Raw genomic sequence first — 20,260 nt, 5'->3', positions numbered from 1 at the left:
TAAACATTTGCATCATTTATTGTACGAGAATGCAGGATGTAGTTTCGTTTTTGAGCTTGAGAGGTTTTTAGGAGCATGATTGAGTCTGTAGGCTTTTGCATGCGGCAAGTGATGAACTTCATGTTGTAGTTTTCAGTGTTTTCGAGATGATTGGACTTTATTTTCTGCACAAACTCATAGTCTCTGCAGTTTTACTCTGCAATACACCAGCAGGTAGGTTTCTTCATGTATTCCTGTTTTATTTGAGCTTTAATTTTACATATACTATTATATTATTTCTAATAGTTTAATGAGTAGTACAAAAGGTTGATAAAATAACGGACACAGCTTACATTACAATACAAACATTCTACTGTAAAACTGATGCTCACACAAAAAAACACTTGGTGGGATATTTTCTTTAAAAAATTAAAGAAAATATCCCATCAAGTGTTTTTCTTTTTACTGCATACATCTGGTGTCTGACTTTACGTCTTGCCACATCACATCATTTCGATGTGTTGGTGACCATCAGCAGCTATCTGACCTATCTGCAGCTTTGTAAATTTCTCTATGTTGCCTTGAAAATGAGACTTTGTAACTTTTGAAAGATTAAATACATTGTTATTCTTACAAACAAAAAGTTGGATTCATAAGCAACAAAAATCACAAATGCTGCTCAATTCAATTCACTTTTACTGCTACTACTACCTTGTTCTTGTATGACCAGTAGCTAATGTTAGCAAACGTTAGATAGATATTACTGTAACTGACATAATTGATTCAGTCTTCTCTACTTATGTTACTGTTACACCACATTTTACCATTCACCACAGTCCTGTCACTTGTGGCAACAGTGGCTGTTATTCAGCAAAGGTTATAACTTATGGTCTTGCTTTATGGAAAATGGTGAATCTGTATTAAAGCTTACACATTAGTCAGTTGTTTTAACTTAATATGACTCACATGTGTAACCTTTTCCGTAATTGTGATTTACAGTAGTGGCTGCCTGAACTGCCTACACATCAGTTGCAAACACAAATAAATGTCATGAGAGGAATAGTTAAAAAAATGATGACATGTGTCAGGGCATGCTGGGCAAAACCTCTTAAAATAAAGAATCTGATAAGAAGGAAATCCCCTTTTACGCAATGCTTCTTATAACCTGTAGAACATATAATTTGTGTTATGGTGTTTTCTATGATAAATGGTGCTGTTATAGCTATAGTTATGCTAATGCAGGTTAGGTTTAAGTATTGTAAGTGGTGCTCCACACCTGGTGCTAATCAGCCAATCACTGCTGGGTGGAAGAAGGGGGAGTGTTTGTCTACTCAGATCTTATTGAAATGCATAACACTGGGTTTTAGTAATAAAAGTATTTTTGCTCATGAGTTGTTACTGAAGTTTGGAGTGTTGCTGTTTATGCCTTTTTATGGGAAGGTATTTACATTTACCTGGATATTAGCTTAACAGAATCACAAACCTCAAAACTCATTTGAATTGCTTTAACACCTCTGACAGTCTCACCAAGCACATAGCTTCATTAATAACTACAGCAGAACTATAATTTTATTGGAAGGCATTCCTTTTATTTTGCCCATCCTCTGTGTGTCACATGTCCTATTGGTTAGTCATGGTTAAAATTTTACATAATAGAGATAATTATATACTATGATAAAAGTTTAGGTTGGAACCAGAGTTGTCTCTCATACAAGTATAGTTGAAAACAAGAGTCTACAGCCATGCTAGCGGCTCTGTGAGAATGTATAGGTACAGAGGCGCTTTGAGCTAAATGCTAACATAAGCATGCCAACATGATCACAATGACAATACTAATATGCTGATGCTAAACAAGTATAATGTTTGCCATGTTCACCATCTTAATTTAGCCTTTTAGCATGCTAACATTTGGTAATTAGCACTAAACTGAGGGGGGCATGACATTTCTCATTTTACTCAAAACCACAAATGTGAACCTCACGGCGGCACTTGAGGAAAAGTCAGGAGATCACCAAAGTCAGTAGGCTTCATCCTCTGGGCACCATGAAAGTCTGTACCAAATTTAATGGCAATCCATCCAATAAATGTTGAGATATTTCAGACTGGACCAAAGCGGTAGACCAACCAACAGACCGACATTGCCATGCTTTCTCTTTGAAATGAAACAAAACGGCTGCTTTTGCAAACATGCAGTAAAAAACGTATTGATTTTATTGTCACAGTTGTCTGTACTAACAGATTTTCTGTCTGTTACAGGTGGCTATGTATATCAGATGATATATGACTGTGAGTATGGTGACAACATCACAGATGTGGTCTTCTTTGTGAAAAACATATTTAACCAGAAGCTTTCTACCATGTATGACTCTCGGGTTGGGAAGTATGTTGGCTTTGGAGAATACGGCATGAAAAATGCAGCCCATTATAACAGTCAGGCTTGGAAAATGGACATAAGAAAAAGTCAAGTGGAAACTCTTTGCAGATATAATGCAATATTATTCAGAAGGAGCACACTGGATAGAAAAGGTAAGTTTCTGTAATTTCTACTCTTGAAAAAGCTGAAAGAGATTTTGACACACCTAACAATGCTGCTTAATTGGCTTAATTTGCTTCATTGGAAAAGGGGAAAAAAATGTTCTCTCCCCATTCTTTAATTAAATGGCTTGAAGAAAACTATTTAGCTCATGACTCTCTCTCTCTCTTCTGCACTCTGCCTTGAAGCAGGCTTCACGTACAGCAGGTCATTTAATTTTGCTCTAATCATTTCTATACTCCAGTGCCTCCGATTGTCAAGGTCCATCAGACCAAGCAAGCTGACTATGGGGAGCGGTCCATGCTTGAGTGCAGCGTTCTGGGGTTTTTTCCTCAGGAAGTCAGGGTGAGCTGGCTGAGAGACGGGGTAGAGGTCACCACCGACGTGTCGTCTACAGATGTCCTGGCCAACGGGGACTGGAGCTTCCAGCTTCACTCTTACCTGGAGTTCACACCCAGAAGAGGTGAGAGGGTGAGCTGCAGGGTGGACCACAGCAGCCTGAAAGAGAGCCTGGAGGTGGATTGGGGTAAGGATCAATATGGAGGACAAAACATGCTCAAACAGTGTTGAAATTTAGATGCCACACGTCATAACTGACATTATTTCTCTCACTTAGACACCTTTGCACTGGATGCTAAATACCTGAAGATGACTGTGGGGACCATCTTCTTCTTTATTGGCTTCACTGCAGCTGCTGGTGGCGCAGTTTATTACTGGTGGAAACAGAGGTATGTTTTGACGTCAGTGTCCATGTTATGAAACCATTCACTTTTTTTTTGCAGTTTTCATTATTTTGTCAGAGATAGTAACAGAGACCACACGGTGAAAATTGGTGTAGTTAAGTTATGAAATATAACAAGTCATCGGGTTTTTTAATACTTTCTTTTCATGTTTCAGGTTTGACTTCAGCCCATTAGGCAGACAAGGACGAGCATCTCCATGTCATCTTTCAGAATTATAGAGTTTTTAACAGAAGGCGGTCTTGGTGCTAAAAGAAATAAAATAGAATAAAGCTCTGCTGACGTCTTGGATTAGGTTACAACATAAAGTATTAAAGCTGGTTAAAAGAAAATGGTCCCTCTCAACATGCTGGCTGCTGTGCCTGACCTACAGTGAGAGGAGATAAACGGCATCATGGGAAGATGACATGCTGTTGTTTTATTATGGAACTGCCCCCTCCCCGACATGGCAGAGCTCCTCTATCATTTTTATCAACCAAGGACATATTATCCTTCAAAAAAAGCGCATTAAATTGTTCCAACTTTGTGTTATGATCTTTTTGTAGCATTGAGGTGTCAGACCTGTCACTTGCAATAATTGTCTCACGTTGGAATAAGACTCATCGTCTTTACATGACATGTCTCATCTGTGTATGTTGGATATAGATGTCTTCTGTTAAACTTGGTCCACTTTAATGACCCCTTCAACAGTAGGACAACAGAACACTGGCAGAGCATGTAATGCATCACTTCACTGTCTTTTCACATACCACTCTGCCAACTTTAACCATTAAGTTAAGACATTAGTTAAGACAGATTATTAAGACAATATAATCACCAAATTATGTCATAATAAACATTACTAAAATAAAGTGATCTACAAAATAAATCTCCACAAAAATACAGTTAATCTCATGTTACAAGACTGCCTGGTGATACGCTGTACATTGGTAAGTATGGCTGCGGCCAGGATTTTTGAAATACTGAGGTCTGGAGTCTAAATTCCCCTTACGCAACCAACACCCTTAGAAATTTTTAAATTGCCACCCAAAAAATCTTTCAGACTATTTAATTATGTAAATGTCATTTATTCATTTAGCTGTTCAATTATATATGCTAAAAGTTTCCTCTCGCCATATGATGATCTAAACGCTGTTGCTAAGATTTCTCTACACTTCCACACTGCAAAAAAAGCAGATTTAAAGCTGCTCTAATCAATGTTTTTATATTAACAATGGATCACATGACAACTTGTATGTTGAACCCACAGAGAATTATCACTCGACTCTACAGTTCCCCTCAGCTCTATGGAGCGTTTTTGGACACAACAGGCAGCTGTTTTCAGTGGAAAAACCCCACCATGTGTAATGTAAACTCCTCCTCCGGTTGTGTGCCAAATTCTCAGGCAGTATACTGAGGACATGACCTCAGTGGTAGCTATGGCCCTGTCAGTATACTGCATGTTGATGTATGGAGAATAAACACACAATTATACACAGGCATGTGCAGTTATGTAGTATACTAGAAAATGCTAAAACTTTGTCAACCTACCATCATAGCTATTTATTGTCCTATACATATAGATAATGTAAGAGAATCTGAATTATTTTTATGTTCATGTGTAAATATATGAGTTTGTGAAGATGAATGTATGAATACAGTGAAAGCTTTATCAGTGACACCCTTACCCGAGTATACGGCTGTTTTCCCTAATTCGGTAAAAATGGGATTTCTCTTTTTATCTAACAACAGTGATAAGGTGTGATGTCTGAGTATATCCAGGTGAGACTAAATAAACTGCTTCCATCTTTCTTACCAATCTCTCATTTACTGGCACTGCACTTCTCAATCTATATATTATTATTCTTCCATCTTGAACAATCGATTACAAGACTTCATGACTGTAAAGGGTCTGTTGCTGCTGAACCTTCTCCTGTGGATTACATTTGTAAAGGCAGCACAGACCTGTGGATTTTCTGCTGGTTGGTGATGTAGAAATGTTAAAGTACTATCAGATTCACTGCATGTTGCAATGTAAAAGATGAATTGATAGTTGCAGGGACCCTGTGTCTCTGAACTTCAGAGAGAAAACCCTTTTCTTTTTCTGACACCAGCTGTTCATTCCCACGCCACTCTGGGACTCTGTAAATGATTCATCCAGATACGAATGGTCTATTTTGGAATTGATTGGGAAGCTATAAGAGCTTTGAGCACGAACCCCCAGTCCGTGTTAGTTGGCATTTCAGAGTGAAACACTGACTCATTGCTGTCAATATGGCAATTCTGTTCACCGTTGTGGCCCTGCTGGCTGCGTTGTCCAGTGGGTTATGTGAGGAGAAAGCCTTTTTGCAGCGAGCTGGTGAGGCCTTTAACAACAGACAGTACACATCTCTGCTTTCTGTGAACAACGGAGAAAGGTTTGGAAACTGGACCTGGCCTGAGATGTGTCCCGACAAGTTCTTTGCTGTTGGCTTCAGTGTTAGGGTAAAGATACTGACTTCTGTTAAATAAATATATATATATATATTATATATATTAAAGATATGTGGCAAGGCAAAAAAAAAAAAATCTTAAAACCTGGCTGTTTTATAACTCCAGTTATTCAGTTCTGTGTTTTGCTTTTCATCAAGTACACTGGCTGATTAGATGAATCATGTTCTACATTTAGAAAAAAACCAACTGAGAAAACGCACACAATGGGCAGATATCATAACTCCAATGCATTCATTTCTACTTGTAAAGGTCGGTTTTTTGATAAACAGCCTTCTTCGGGATAAGAATAACTCTGAATCTCCTTATCCTTGGAGATTCGTGTAGGTGATAGTTTGATATTTTTTTATTTACATATATGTGTTTATATACCAATGTTTTTCTATTTTGGAACTTTTGCCTCATCATTTTTGATATTTTAAATGCATTTTTCATATGGTGACTTGTAGTGATTGGAATTAATTTTACTTTCTTTGACATTTAACATTGAATTGAAGCTTTATTTGTGTAGTTATTAATTTGTGTTTTGTGAATTCCTCTCTGGCTTGAATGTCAGATGTCTTATGTTTGACTTTTGTCATATTCCTGTCTGATTTGCTCTTGTTTTCCTTATAATGTGGACACATGGGCCTTCCAGTGGCCTCAAGTTAATTGCCTTGATTTGGAACACCTGCCCTGGTCAGTATATATATCAATCAGATGGCTGTTGCTCTTAAGCGAAGAATCAGAAGATAAAGATGATGAGAATTTTGTTTGCTGAAGTTGACATAAATGCATTGGAGTTATGACTACTATACACTTTCCATTCTCCATTCAGTTTTACAAATAGATAGTTAAAAGGGTTTGAAAATGAAGGCACATAATTTCAAGCCAACATGTGTGTCCTTGTGGAGAAGCTTGAAGGCACAGGTTCAGGTCACATGTCCATATGTACATTAAAACAGTTTTTGGTTGCTAGAGGATCCTGATTTCAATGTGACAGTCAAGTCAAGTTCACAGTCCTCATTCTATGGAAAAATGCATTCCTAAGTTCAGCCAAAGCTTATGAGGCTTCAGCAGTCTGAGTTAATCAAATCAAATGGGTATCTCCTAAAGTTGCAATCTTCAAAATTCCCTCTTTGTGTTACTTTTCCTCCACTGCAGCTCAGCAACAACACTAACAGGGAAACACAAAGAGGGAATTTGCACTAAAAAGACTCCCACTTGATTTGGCTAACTCAGAATGCTGAAGCCTCATTTTAATTTCATCTGAAGTTTAGAATGCATTTTTGCACAGAGGGAGGGCTGTGGATTTTGTCTCCCATCTTATATTTGAGTTGCGTCAGGAAGAGATCACTTCACAGCCATTATGGAGAGGAGGAACAATTACAGCAACCAAAAACTGGTTCAATGTAGGCTACATATGGGGACGTGAGTTTTAAGATAAACTTGAAAAAATGTGAACCTTAGAGGGGGAAATATCTGATTGAAACAAGCTCCAGTCACCAAAAACGCTAACATAATCTTCACAGACCTGAGAAAGCAGCATTGAAAAATAATGTGTGCGTTAACCTATGTGCAGAACAATTCTGTCACTGAGATGAACTCTGAACAGAAAAATGCCTCTTGTTGTTTCAGATACCAACCCGCACTTCTCTGCATAGACTACAAACCCTAAAAAACAATCTCTACTTTAACCTCATGTGAACTTTCACAGCAAATTTGGCAGCTGCTTCGACAGAATAAGATAACAACAAGAAGATAGCAAGCTGGTTTGAAGAGCTGTTACTGCTTCTGGGAAATGTTTTCTGTTTCCTCAGGTGGAGTCTAACCAGTACGGGGCAGATGACACTGCCCTGAACGGGATCCGTCTCATTTGCGCCAAAGACGGGAACAGAAGCTTCCTGTACTCTGTTGAATCCCACACCGGCTAGTAAGTCGCCCACAATGCTACCACAGCAAGGGGTTATAAGTTGTAACCAGTGGCTTTATTAATGGTTACGAAATCATTTATTAATGCTTTATAGATCAGTTATTAATAAATTAAAGTATTAGTAAATGACTTACTAACCATCAATAAAGCTATTGGTTACAACTACAATAAATGGTGCCTTATTCGACTGTGGTATACAATAAAACTGATTTTCATGGCCGTTCAATAAGGGTGCAGCAAATTCTGAAATGTATGACATCTAATATTACCCAGATGTAAACTGCTTTTGTAGCAATAAATGAATATTAGGTAAACTGTCCTGCCACACCTGCATGTGGTTTGTTTCTTCTACAAGAGAGTTTTATTTGAAAGTGCAACCACTGTCAAGCTATCTACATTTTCTATTTATTTGTATTTTTATCTGTATGAAATTTCTGCATCCTCAGACATTTGTGGTTCAATATGGCCCCATTGATACAATGGTTTTTATTTTAGGAAGCTTGTATTCAGCAAGAGAAAGTCTAATGTTGTCTGATGTCTTTAAATATGCAGCTGTTTGTTGCTGTGGCCAGATCTATCTTGTGAAAGAGAACCTTGATCTCAGTGGGACTAACCTCTCTGTATTAAAAAGGTTAAATAAGAATTAGATAAATAAATCAGATACTTTGAAATCAGCATGAAGCTGTTGACTGGCAGTTTCCCATCATGTTCAGAGGGGAAATGAAAGCTTCTGCCAGGATTGCAAATCAGGCTGCAATGTCTTGACGTCTCTCCAGTGTTTCCAGCCCACATCTTGGATCTTTTCCTGATCACCCCCCTCCCCCCTCTCTCCTGTATTTCCTACTCTACTGTCCAGCTTCGGTGACTGGTCCCAGCCCCAGTACTGCCCCAGTGGCGTGCTCACCTCTTTCCAGATTCGGGTGGAGCCCCATCAGGGTCTGTTTGGTGACGACACGGCCATCAACAACATCAAGTTCCGCTGCAGCAGCAACCCCACACTAGAGGGGCCCGGCATGGACTGGGGAGAGTACGGCCACTGGAGCCAGGAATGTTTCAGTGGAGGAATCTGTGGCATCGAGACCAAGATGGAGGAATACCAATATGGCCTGGACGACTCAAGCCTCAATGATGTGCGCTTCCATTGCTGTGCTATGCCTCAGCAGGTAAGAGAGAGGGTAATATAATGGAAACTAAAGCCCAGAAATATCTGAGTGGTACACATCCACAAAAAAGTACAGAGGGTTTTCATAGACTCTGGATGGCTTATTTTGGTTTATTGGAGCAAGTGAGAACACTTTTATTCTAGACGGGATGGCCCCAATCCACACCAAAATTGCCTGAAAGTGTTGGAGGTACTGCCATCAAAAACTGTAACCCTAAACTCTTACCCTAACCACAAACACAAGCACAAAAGTTGCTAAGAAGAGGGCTGTCTTAAAGTCACAGTGACATTAGGCAATGCAGAATGTTTTTGTACCCAAAAACGCACCAGAGGTGGTGTTTTTAGTGTTTTCAAACTCACAGCCAATCCAGTTGCTGTGCCTGAGGATTTCTCATTAACTTGAGAGTTTTTGATGATGACATGAGATGTTCTCCAGATGTTCCCAAACGATGAAGATGGCGATCTGGCTACTTGAGGAACTTAACCACCATCTGTTCCTCCGGTTTGGAAAGGTTCTGGTATATTTCATGAATAAGAATTAGCAAGATAGGCAGGAATAACTCACACAGATTGTGCTACATCCTAGTGATTCGGATGTAAAAAGTACATCTTGAATATTAGGTTTAAGAGATATGATTCATATTTGCTAATAATACAGTTGCAGAAGATATTTTGTTAACACGTTTGCTGACACGCTGATGCTGCTTTGTGAAATAGCCACCTGGTCTTGACACTTTCCAGCCATGCCATGCTCTCAACTGATAAACATTATAGAGGTGAATTACATCAGAGAGCAGAGACAAGTCTGCAATGTTTTATCACAGTTACATAGACTGGAATTAGATTTGTTTGTGCACTACATTTCTAACTATCTATCTTTTAGTCCACTAACCAAACTACTTTCTGACTTTTGTTTTCAAGTCTGAATATGTTATTTGGCTGTTTGAATCTAAATTAACCAAATCCAAAAATACAACAAAGGAAAGATTTTTATTTTATTCTGGTTCAAATAAAAGAAAATGAACTACAGGTTTGACTGCAGCCTATAATTCTGCTGTTTTTTGAGCCACGGCGAGTCCTCATGAACACAGAAATCGAATCCCATCAGAGCTTTTCTCTCACACCCTTTTAAGTTATTTTCCACTTTCTGAATATAGAATGAAAATACCAAAAATGACTGTGGTAGAGAGTTTTGTTTGCATGGTATTATAATAAATAATATACCAAAACACCAATGGTGATGTTCAAGAAACAATGGCGAAAACTGCACTTTTATCATCTTGGAAAGTACAGCTTCATAATTTAAATTTTTAACTTGGCAGCAGCAGTTGACACAACAACCTCACCTCAAGGTCCATTTAGTAGCTGCTTGGGAGCTTTCAATCAAATCACATGATCTTTATCAGCAGATGGAGTTTACCCAGTTTTAATGCAAATGAAGATGTTCAGATTTCCATCTTTTTTCACACTTCTTGTTACACCCTAACACCACTCAACCTGAGATTGTTTTGTCATTTTGGATGTACAGTTTTTGTCTACTTGTTAACATGTGCATTTCTCTGACAACCATTCATTGCTGTTTATGAACTTATGTTTAATGTTTTTATTGACAGTGATCGGCAGGTGAACATCAAGCAGTCCTGAGCAGTTTGATCCAGCTTGATCCATCTCCAACATCCTGAACTCAAATAATAACAAATAATAAAAAGCTTATTTAAATTGCTGCTGTCTCTTCAATGATTTGCCAGAACCTGAAGGTCTTGATGTGAATAGTATCAGTTCCTTCTTTTTTTAAAAACTCAAATACTACTGAGATCAGTGTTTAGAGCAGTCTACAATAAACTGACAGTTATTTGTCAAAACACCCAGCTCTCTAAACAAAGTCGAGTGTCACCTTCAGCAGGAAAAACAAAAAGATTAAGGAGCGCTGTTTCAAATCAAGCCCTCGTCTGAAGAAACACTTTTTACATCATGTCATCCCCTCATCACCGCACAACAGCATGAGAGCAGCATGTTTTCATATCCTGTCAAATGAACCAATGAGCTCAGCAAAGTCATAATAAGCATGAGCACAAAACAGAGCTGCTGACACAGGCATTTCCCAGAATTCCTGCTGGAACTGAGGTAATTACGAAATGACATGAGAGGGGATATTAATTAATTTATAGTTTAAGGCCTGACAAAGGTTGATAAGACAACGATTGGCATACACAGAGGTAATTGTGTTAATTAATCGGTGAGTAGTTAATCTGCTAACAGAGTGTGTGCAGAGGGTTGGGGAGGGAACTCGAGGACGTTATCAAACACTGCGGTAATGGTTTTCAGAAGATTTTGCAAGTCAAGGAAAAGTGATTATAGTCTTTAACACACAGCTACAGAGTGACTCTCTGTTATGGTAATTAATACACTCTTTCAGACCTCATATCTAAGTGCAAAGTGTACTTATTGGAGTTAGATGCTCCAGTGCACTTGTTCGTCTGCTTGGAAAAACAGATATGCTAATATTAGCAGGAGGAGGGTTGAAAACAGCGTTGTGAGGAGTGAGCTAATTTCAAGTGAACAATGTAAAATACAACTATATCCAACATTTGTTTTTGCCTAAAAAGTACAGACAAATGCCTATTGAAGTTCTGAAAGCCCAAGGTGTCATCTTTAAATTGCTTATTTTGTCTGAACAACAAACTTCATTACAAACGCAGCCTGTGCAGCCAAACTAAGTTAAAACTCACAGAACTTTACTTTAAATTGTAGTGTAGATCTATACGTTTCCAAAGTTATCAGAAATGTCCAGCTGAATTTTAGTGAAATGTATATAAAATGATGCACAAGGCATCTAAAATATCTCCACTTGATTGAATAGTGCAGCCATAAAAAACATGGAGTCTTGGGTTTAAATATTTCACTCAGTGTAAACATAATTTAGCCTAAATGAAGAGTTGGAACAAGCTGATACATTAAATATGTGATACTGTCAGACAGTGTGGAATAAGATGATTTTAATAACCTTATTCTACTTAAAGGGGTATTCCACTTCCATAAAGTTGAATGGCATGCGATAGAAAAAAGATTGGTAAAAATCAACAATCAAACAGCAGAGATGAGCTATCCTTACTTATATTATGGGTCAAGCTTAAAAAATGCTGGATCCTACATTTCCCAATATGCAACTCAATAACATCTTTCATTAGACTTTCCCTGCCTGCTAAATGTCCTCATCTTTCAAACTTCATGCCCCAAGTTTCAAATACTCACTCTCAAGCCTAATTCAAAATAACCCTGATGACATTACCATGACCTCATCATGGTTATTTTCTCAGAGTGCTGCCACCACTGAAGACATTAAACAGCCAGGCCTAGTGGTACTCTCACAAGTAAACAGACTTTTACTGTATGTGTAAAGTAGGTTGAGTGTCCCTTTAAGGGAAATAAAAGGTCAAACCAGGATATTAAGCACTTAAAAACCAAAAGGGATTTATTTTATAATATGAAATTGAGAAAAGCCGCAAATCATCACACTGGAGAAGCTGGAACCAACTAATGTTTGTCATATTTATTTGATAAATTAGAGAGTGGGCAATTAATGTTGGCGATTCATTTTCTGCTGATCAAATACTCATATCAACTGTCTAATCATTTCAGCACTAACAGGAGTCCTGTGCATTTTGAGGTCTATTTCACTGCACATGAGGCCTTGGACAGCCACTAGATGGCAGTGCTGCGTCAAGCGGAACTTTAACCCACATCTCACCAGAAACAATGATCTTTATGACACGACACATTCAATATAAAATCTTAATTTTATGGGTGTAATGGATCAATCAATTCAACATTAAACACCTGGTACAGCCATGCCGCTCCACCTCTTAGTTAACCTCAGAAGCCCTCTGGGCAGGAAGGCCTAAAACCTGCATTATATCAACGTCAACCCCGCCTTAAATGCTGTTATGGCATCCTGTACTGCAATCATGAAAACAACATTTTTTCGACTCACAAAAGGAACTTCTCTATTCAAAACACGCTGCCCTCAGCGAATTGTTGTGTAGCATTACCTTTTAATTCCTACAGGGGAACCTCTGGGATGTAACGCCCCGGGTCGTAAGTTTAATATCCAAACCGCAGGCTCAGTGTGTTTCTGACCAGCTTAGCTGCTCGCCAGCGGTCCCCAATCTGCCTCAAGAGCCATTAACGTCTCCTGTAGGGAACTGAATGGATATGGTGTTTGTGGTTTTGGTTGAAGGCAAAGCCCTCCTCTTAATAACCTTACGCTCCCTTGGGCTCCGAACTTATGATAGATCACACCGGCTGTGTTGACTCAACTGTAAATATAGGCTACTTCTGTTCATGAACACTGTAGGGTTATTATCATGGGTGCCGGCCTTGGTTTTTATGTGAAATACTGATGCATAAGGGACAGTTTTGGGGCTGAATGGCACTGTTTTGATGTACGGGTGAAATGAATGGTATTGTTGTGGTGTTAGAGTGTAATAACTATAAAGTTGATCTATTCCAAGGTTTCCACAGTAATGAAGGTAATAACCAGATGGAGCAAAAACGAGTTCTCTTCTCTTAGAGAAAATAGTGATTTGGGTCTATAAGTCTTATTTCCCTGCTGCATTCTGCTTCTTTATGTATTTTCACTGCTCAGTGGACTGAAGTTGTCATTTCATCTTTCAGTTACTTTCTTATGTCTTCAAGGGTAGCATGGACTGTCCTTGTGTAGAACTAGCACACAGCATTTCTAAGAACTAGTTTTTGCTGGTTAATGACACAGAGAAAGCTGGATATATATATCATATCAGACTTGTCTTGTGAGTATACCTCGCAGACTAGAACGGCTGCTCTGCTGTCAGTTCCCCATAGAGATGCAAAATAAATATACATTCTTTAATGTAATTTACAAATGTAGCTAATGCTTGTTTTCCATGGTGTGATGTTGCTATGTAGCAACCAAGCATCCTAATTTTAGAGGTGTAGTTCTATGCACAAATGTGTGGAAAGATATCATGCTTACAGAGTTATCTTGTAAAACTCTGCAAGAATATGTTTTATCTAATATAATCATTATTTTTTTCTTATTATTTATTTGATTTTACCAAATAATTGAAAGTTTAAGCAAATTAAGCAAAGCAAATCTTTGTTGTTTCCTGTTCGTATCACATTTCAAACGTCTCTAAATCCAAAGCATTGTAATGCTGAGTGATTGAAATGATATCACAATTGTCTCTCATTGTGAACAGTAGTAAGACAACAGTACGAAGTGGATTAAACGGGCCCTGTTTTGTGTTTTAGGACTTGATCTTGACTCATTCTCACACTTGGATTTGTCTCAGACTCAACTTATTACTTAACAGTATAAATGAGTTCATAAGTTAGATCTAGAGCTAAACCATAATTCCTGTAAAAAGCTTTGCGCTTGAGCATCTAAGTTACTTTTAATAGCAGCCGCCTCAACAAACAGACCTGTATTTCCTTTGACACAAAAGAAGCAAGGACACATGTACACATTAAATATAAATCATTTTATAATATACAAATTGTACAGATGTCATGAACAATAGGAATGTGGACATACTCAGGATAGCAAAGATAAAGAATACTTTTTCTTCCTCGATAGCAAACGCTGCTATGCGAGTGACATCGGCACATGATCAAAGATACTCAACATTCAAGATGGCAGCCGAGGTGATAAAAAACTAACATCAGAGACAAAAACCTAAGAATACATTTTCCAGAGGCTGTGAGCAAGCTAAAGTGACAACACAGAAAAAAAATAACGGCATCCTATTGTATCATGTTCTGTCGTTTCTACTCTGCCCATTTCACATCATAGTAGCACACAGGAAATGAACCATTACGTTTTTTTTTTTTTTTTTACAGCATTACCAAGAACGATTGCACCAGCGCCACTATTGAGGCTCAGAAACAATTATGCCGATATAAGACAGGAAACTGTATATTACTTTTTTTTTACACAAATAGGTAGAGGGCTGCAAACGTATAGTTAAGTCTAATATTAGTCAAAGGTGTCCTTATTTTCATGGACGACTATGTTAACATGGTTCAGCATCATTTAACTGATGAAGTGTCAGATCATACCTCGCTTTTCTCTCCCTGTCTGTGTTTTTCTTTTTTGTAATACCAGGCAAAAAAATTCACAATTACCCACAGTCCCTGGAGTGTACTCATGTCAGAGGTTAGACTGCACTGCAACCAATCAGCCCTTATCAGGGAAAGATGTGGCCCTGAAGGCCGTGGCCTCAGGTAGGATGGGCAGATACAGGGCCGGTTGTAACTTTTGTCAAGGTTACAATCATCCATGTTTGTGGATGTCCAACCGGAATGTAGTGGGAGTCGAAAAACAGTCATGTCACATGAGATCATCTTGCCGTTTAACTGATTTTCCAAACTCTGCCCTTCTAGGTAAAGTGGAATATGATCTGTCTGTTTTCACAGGATGCCAAGGGGGGATAAATGTCACAGTTTCAGATTAAAAAACAAAAAAAGGAGAAAGGCAGAACTACTGAAATAAATTCGTATTCATAAAACAGATAGATGACAGGTAAAATGTTTATCTCGACGCTGGGGAAAATGAAGAAATTGATTAAATCTGCCGAAATAAGTTGACCAGGATTCAGTGGGGAAATTTCTCAAATATTCATAATGATCTCGTCAGCTATCAAAAGGCGTCTTTTGGTATTGCCTTTCACAATTCATATTTGTCACATTCTGACAAACGTGTGAAAGTGACAGCTGAGTCTTATTTGCTCTCCAGCAGCTCTGATGCAAGAGGCAGCATAAAATATTTCTTGAATACAATAAGTGCTTATTAAAGCTCAAACAGCTGGAAGCTAAAAGCAGCTGAGAAAATTAAGTAAAAAAGTAAAGAAAATACCACAGAGAATATCTTAATTCAGTATCAGAGGTTTTTTTTTGTCATGTGCTCCTGCAAACTCCTGTGTACAGCTGTGGAAAATCCATTCTGGCTCTAATATGACCCTTGACCTTGTCTGCCATTAGCAATGACCTCACGCTCACAGGTCTGGGCTTCGTCATAGTGGAGGGTGAGAGGACAAGGAGCATATGTTTCAGGAGGTCACACATGCGGTGACCCCTCGGTTTAAAACCAACAACAGCCCTCGGGAGGTAGCTCGAAGCGTCAGTCAGAAATACATTTTAGCAAGCTTTAGCGGAACAGCAGAGGTAACACAAAGTCACCATAAAATCTCTTGACTCAAGAACAGAACATTCACAATAATAAAAAAAAGTTCTAAACATCTTAAAAATAAATCCAAAACATATTACAAACACCTCAAATCTTTTATCCCCTCACTCTGAATTCCAGTAATAAAACAGGGAATAACAGCTTCAAAATACCAACACTGTAGCAAAACTTTCCTGTTTGACTATAACGAACATATAACACTTAAATCACCATTGTGCCTCTAAAAGACATTTCTAAAAGCAGATTGTGGGCCACTTACAGTATAGTAATAAGGCTAAGCTGGTCACAGTTTTTATATTCTACTCTACACAAAAACACTTGTCATTTTACATTGAAAAAAATCTCAGCGGCGAGTGAATTAATTAAGGAGAGCACTTATTCAGCATAATCCATCTTACTTTTGTGTAATTTTCATCCGCAAAAAGGAGACATTTTCCTTGACCAAGGTATCATCTGTTCTCATAAAACAAAAGATCCAAATTATGACAAATTACAGTCTGTATAAAGCAGGACAGCAGGTAGTTTAAGTTCTTGATTAACTGAATGCAAATATTTTAATAAATAGGTTTTCTGACATATTTTATGATGAAGTGTGTGTAATTTCCTTGCTAAATTTAGCATTTTTAACACAAACTCTTCCTCCTCAGTGCAAATGATTCCCTATGACATCACCGTTAAATCTGAAGGCTATTTGCTTGACATGTTGAGGTGTTTTGCTGTCAATACCTCCCCCAATAAATGACCCCCATTATAAATGCATGATTTCTGAAAGATACCCCACTGACAAAATCCATTAGTGCGCTAATGAGCACTCTACACTGTGAACGCCGCCACCTTCCTCACTCCCCTTCACCTCCCCCACCCCCCTTTTTAAATGGAAAGCTACATGATGCAATGAAACAGCACATTGTGACTTGGTTATTGTCAGAAATGATTTCTGGTAAGAGGTGCTTAAAGAGCTGGAGGTAAAATAATGAAGGAAATCTCAACGGGGAATGTGGGACGCAAACTGCCGTTACTTTAAATGAGCCTATTCATTTCTTTTATTTGACTCTCTTATGCTCTGTGGTCTTTCTCTTTTGCTCTCAACCACTTTCTTTGTCTCAATTTCTCCCTCTAAATCTTCAGTTTTGGTCTCAGTAAACAACAAGGCTCGGTCCTGACCACACAGCTTAACCTTGTTTCCACACTGACAAGTGCTTTTGTTGTGGCCATTGACTGGAAATGTAATTAAAAATGCAACTCTGCACAGAAATATATCCTCACTCCTGTATGTCAAAGCTAACTAGGTGCATCTCAAGTTCTGCCCTCGAGCTGCAAACATTCAGCTGAATTTCACATCCTTATCTAACTTGGCTATGAATATGGAACATTCTGTATGCAAGGTGAGCTTAGCACACCACACCAAAGAGTGATTATTGGCTCTCTTTGAAGCACTTGACGGCTTAGAGCTCAGCGTAAACAATTATCTCTTCACCCTACTTTGGATTGCCTGTCGCAACAAACGCCTTTCCCATCACCTCTACCAGCTTTCTCCTCCAAGTTCCCTCCACATCACAATTTACTGTGGTGCACAGAACGAGGGAACGGGAAATGGTGATACAGTCTGTGATCACATAAGATGCTTTTGGAACTTGTCTTTTCTCAGCTTCACTAACTGAAAAAAGCTGCTGAACTCTCAGGTGAAAGTACACCTTGTAACAGGTGCTATATCTGGGTAGATCTATTAGGACTTATGTTTTGTTTCTCAAACTATTCTTCAAAAGCAAGCACAGAACTTTCTTCGATCCATGATTATTTTACTACTTTCAGTTTATCTAATTAACCCTAATGAGATAGGTTGAAAGTTGATGTCAAACTCTGCATTACATGGCGATGCGAATCATGTAACGCTACTCACTCACTTAAAGGCCTGATCACACCAGAGTGGCACAGTGTAATTTATCCTACCTTTGCAAAATTTGTGATTCTAGAGGCTTGGTGATGTAGGGACTATTCGCAGTTGGAAAACTACTGTATCTGGTGAGCTAACTGCTAACACGCTAGCAGTAGTCAGTCTCAATTGCTCTCCAAGCTTTTTTTCTATTTTCTCTGTACTGGTACAGAGTGGTACCATTAGTGACTGTTCACTCTCAGTCACTAATGGGACAAAAAGTTCAGTTATTAAAAAGACCCCTGTCTCATAATTGTCTGTCTTTTGTGCAGCAGGTCCATACTCTGACAGAAGAGGTTAAATACAAGTGGATGGTGCAACACAGCTAACAAGCTACGATAGCTTCCTCCATTTTGACTCTCCGAGTCTCCGTTCCCTCAGAGTTTAACACTGTCAGGATGGCTTGCTGTGGTGCAAATTCATTTGTCGAATGGATTTATGAAAAGTGAACCCACTAATCTTGGTGATTCCATTGAAGAAATAGATTTTGCCTCAAATTTTAAACATTTTTTAAATGCTGATGTTTTAAATGTTGGTGTGACCAGGCCTTTAAACTGTTTCTCATTTCCCAATCTGATCATGACATCACTGAAGATATTCAACCCCCTGTTGATCCTCATCCAGTCATTCCAGTATTTCCACATTGACTATCCTGCACCAACATCTCCTGTTTTGGACATATACATTCAGTATGTGTGGTTATACAGTAGGGATGATGTCTGCAGTTACATGAAATCGTTCTGTATCTATACTGTGGCAGGTTGCGGGGGAATTGTCTATGAAAGATGGTAGGCTTGGAGAATGCTGCAGCGATGGGGATCGAAGCCCCTTTAATTTGGATCAGGGACAACACTGTAAACCATTTCTTAAGATGGGGAATTTGAGAGGTAGGGCGGGGGAAAACCTTGACTTGGACTACTTGGGGCTACTCTTGAGTCTCCTCTGGGCTTTGATTTGTCGGTGTGGCCTGTGAATCTGCCACAATCTCCTTGGTGATGACCTCCGCGCCTGCTGGCTCTTCTGTCTTGCCTTTGATCACGCTCTCTTCGCCGTCCTCTTTCTCCTCATCCGTCTCGACCCCGTTTTCAATCACAGCTTCAACTTCTGCTACGCCCTTGTCCTCCTTTTCTTTGGTCTTGCTCTGTGTTTCGACAGTCACAACGATTTCTGACACTTCCTGGATCTCACTTTTTTCTAAAGGCTCTCCCTTCTCTTTTGATCCGTCTCCATCCATTGCTATTTTTTCTTCTCCCTCTTCTTCTGTGCCATTTTCTGCTCCTTTGTCTTTTGTCTCTGCTCCTCCATCAGTCTCTATGCTGATTTCGATCCCATCATCAGTCTTTCTATCTTCATCACACCTCACCTCCCTTTCTTTCGATGTCTCACTTTCTCTTGCTGCCTCTACATCTATTGCGTTCACCCTTTCATCCCTACTCTTGTCTTCCTCTTTCTCAGCCTTTTCTCTGTCATCAAGAATCTTGGGATCCTCTGCATCCTTCACATTTTTTGATTTTTTCTTCTTCTTGTTCTTTGCTGCATCTTTGATGCAGTTCTTGTTGGACTTGAAGATCAATTTCTGAAAGATTCCAAGTTTACATTAGCATGTTAGTGGAATGCATTGTAACTCTTTAAATATGCTTTTGGGCACAAAGCAGTACACACAGACTTAATTAAAAATGGATCACCGTGGCTCTAATATTGCACTGGGATAACGAGGTAATTCAAATGAGTCTCATTGATGCCGAGAAGGAAACTGAGGCCATATTGAGGGTAGTCATTGGTGCCTCAAGGCCTGCAGTCTGACCAAACAAACAGGCAAAATTTAATGCAATATGTCCTCAATTACTTGAACAACTTGTGCAGGGTTCTACACACTGCTGGGATATAGAGAACTGAGATAAACTGCAAAGAAACAGGCAAGAAAATCTTGTTAACGCTAGCAATTCCCTGAGTCTTAGGACCTATTAAATTTGTTGTTGTGATGGCAGTTTAAATTCGGGTCACAGAAAGCGTCAACATGGTTTCATTCCACTGCGGACAAAGGTTAGCTTTAGAGGTTATCACCACTATTCGGGGTCGCCAAGAAAGCATTACCAACCCTGCTTCGCCAAACAACACATTTGTCTGTTGCTTAAGAATTCCTGATCTCTCAAAGAGAGATGAGTCCGTTCACATTTGTTCAGTGCTGTGTGTGTTTGGCTACTTAAAACAAAAACAGCTGTGCAATTGGAGATAGCAAAAGGTGATGTTGGCCTTGGCTATATGGTGAGCAGGTGACTGAACGACTGGTGGGAGACCCCACATTAGCCA

General features: G+C 39.0%; 3 protein-coding genes and 1 long non-coding RNA gene across 5 annotated transcripts in view; 2 read left to right on the top strand and 2 right to left on the bottom strand.

Annotated features, from left to right (window-relative positions):
• Positions 1-7: 7 nt before the first annotated feature.
• LOC122881495 (H-2 class II histocompatibility antigen, E-S beta chain-like) lies at positions 8-5,050 on the top strand. Its single transcript, XM_044207756.1, has 5 exons — positions 8-213; positions 2,236-2,505; positions 2,757-3,038; positions 3,129-3,240; positions 3,410-5,050. The coding sequence occupies exons 1-5, from the start codon at positions 147-149 to the stop codon at positions 3,471-3,473; spliced, it is 795 nt and encodes a 264-aa protein (XP_044063691.1). The 5' UTR covers positions 8-146; the 3' UTR covers positions 3,474-5,050.
• On the bottom strand, positions 2,886-12,988 carry LOC122881499. The gene is made up of 3 exons (XR_006379169.1): positions 12,845-12,988; positions 3,155-3,225; positions 2,886-3,022 (listed from the first exon to the last, which is right to left on the bottom strand). It is a non-coding gene; the product is annotated as an uncharacterized LOC122881499 (long non-coding RNA).
• LOC122881497 (vitelline membrane outer layer protein 1 homolog) lies at positions 5,449-10,518 on the top strand. The gene is made up of 4 exons (XM_044207758.1): positions 5,449-5,715; positions 7,521-7,633; positions 8,490-8,796; positions 10,409-10,518. The coding sequence occupies exons 1-4, from the start codon at positions 5,506-5,508 to the stop codon at positions 10,409-10,411; spliced, it is 633 nt and encodes a 210-aa protein (XP_044063693.1). The 5' UTR covers positions 5,449-5,505; the 3' UTR covers positions 10,412-10,518.
• Positions 12,989-14,295: 1,307 nt separating the features above from the next.
• Positions 14,296-20,260, bottom strand: part of LOC122881493 (raftlin-like) — a 103,676-nt gene continuing 97,711 nt past the window's right edge. For both annotated transcript variants that reach the window (XM_044207753.1, XM_044207752.1), the window contains one exon: positions 14,296-19,526. In XM_044207753.1, the coding sequence (XP_044063688.1) occupies positions 18,876-19,526 (651 nt within the window). In that variant the 3' untranslated portion in view covers positions 14,296-18,875. The remainder of the gene's footprint in view (positions 19,527-20,260) is intronic.

The sequence above is a fragment of the Siniperca chuatsi genome, linkage group LG9 (assembly GCF_020085105.1).
Source record: "Siniperca chuatsi isolate FFG_IHB_CAS linkage group LG9, ASM2008510v1, whole genome shotgun sequence".
Lineage (NCBI taxonomy): Eukaryota > Metazoa > Chordata > Actinopteri > Centrarchiformes > Sinipercidae > Siniperca > Siniperca chuatsi.
The sequence above is the reverse complement of the archived record's forward strand: the minus strand, read 5'-3'. Positions and strand labels throughout refer to the sequence as shown.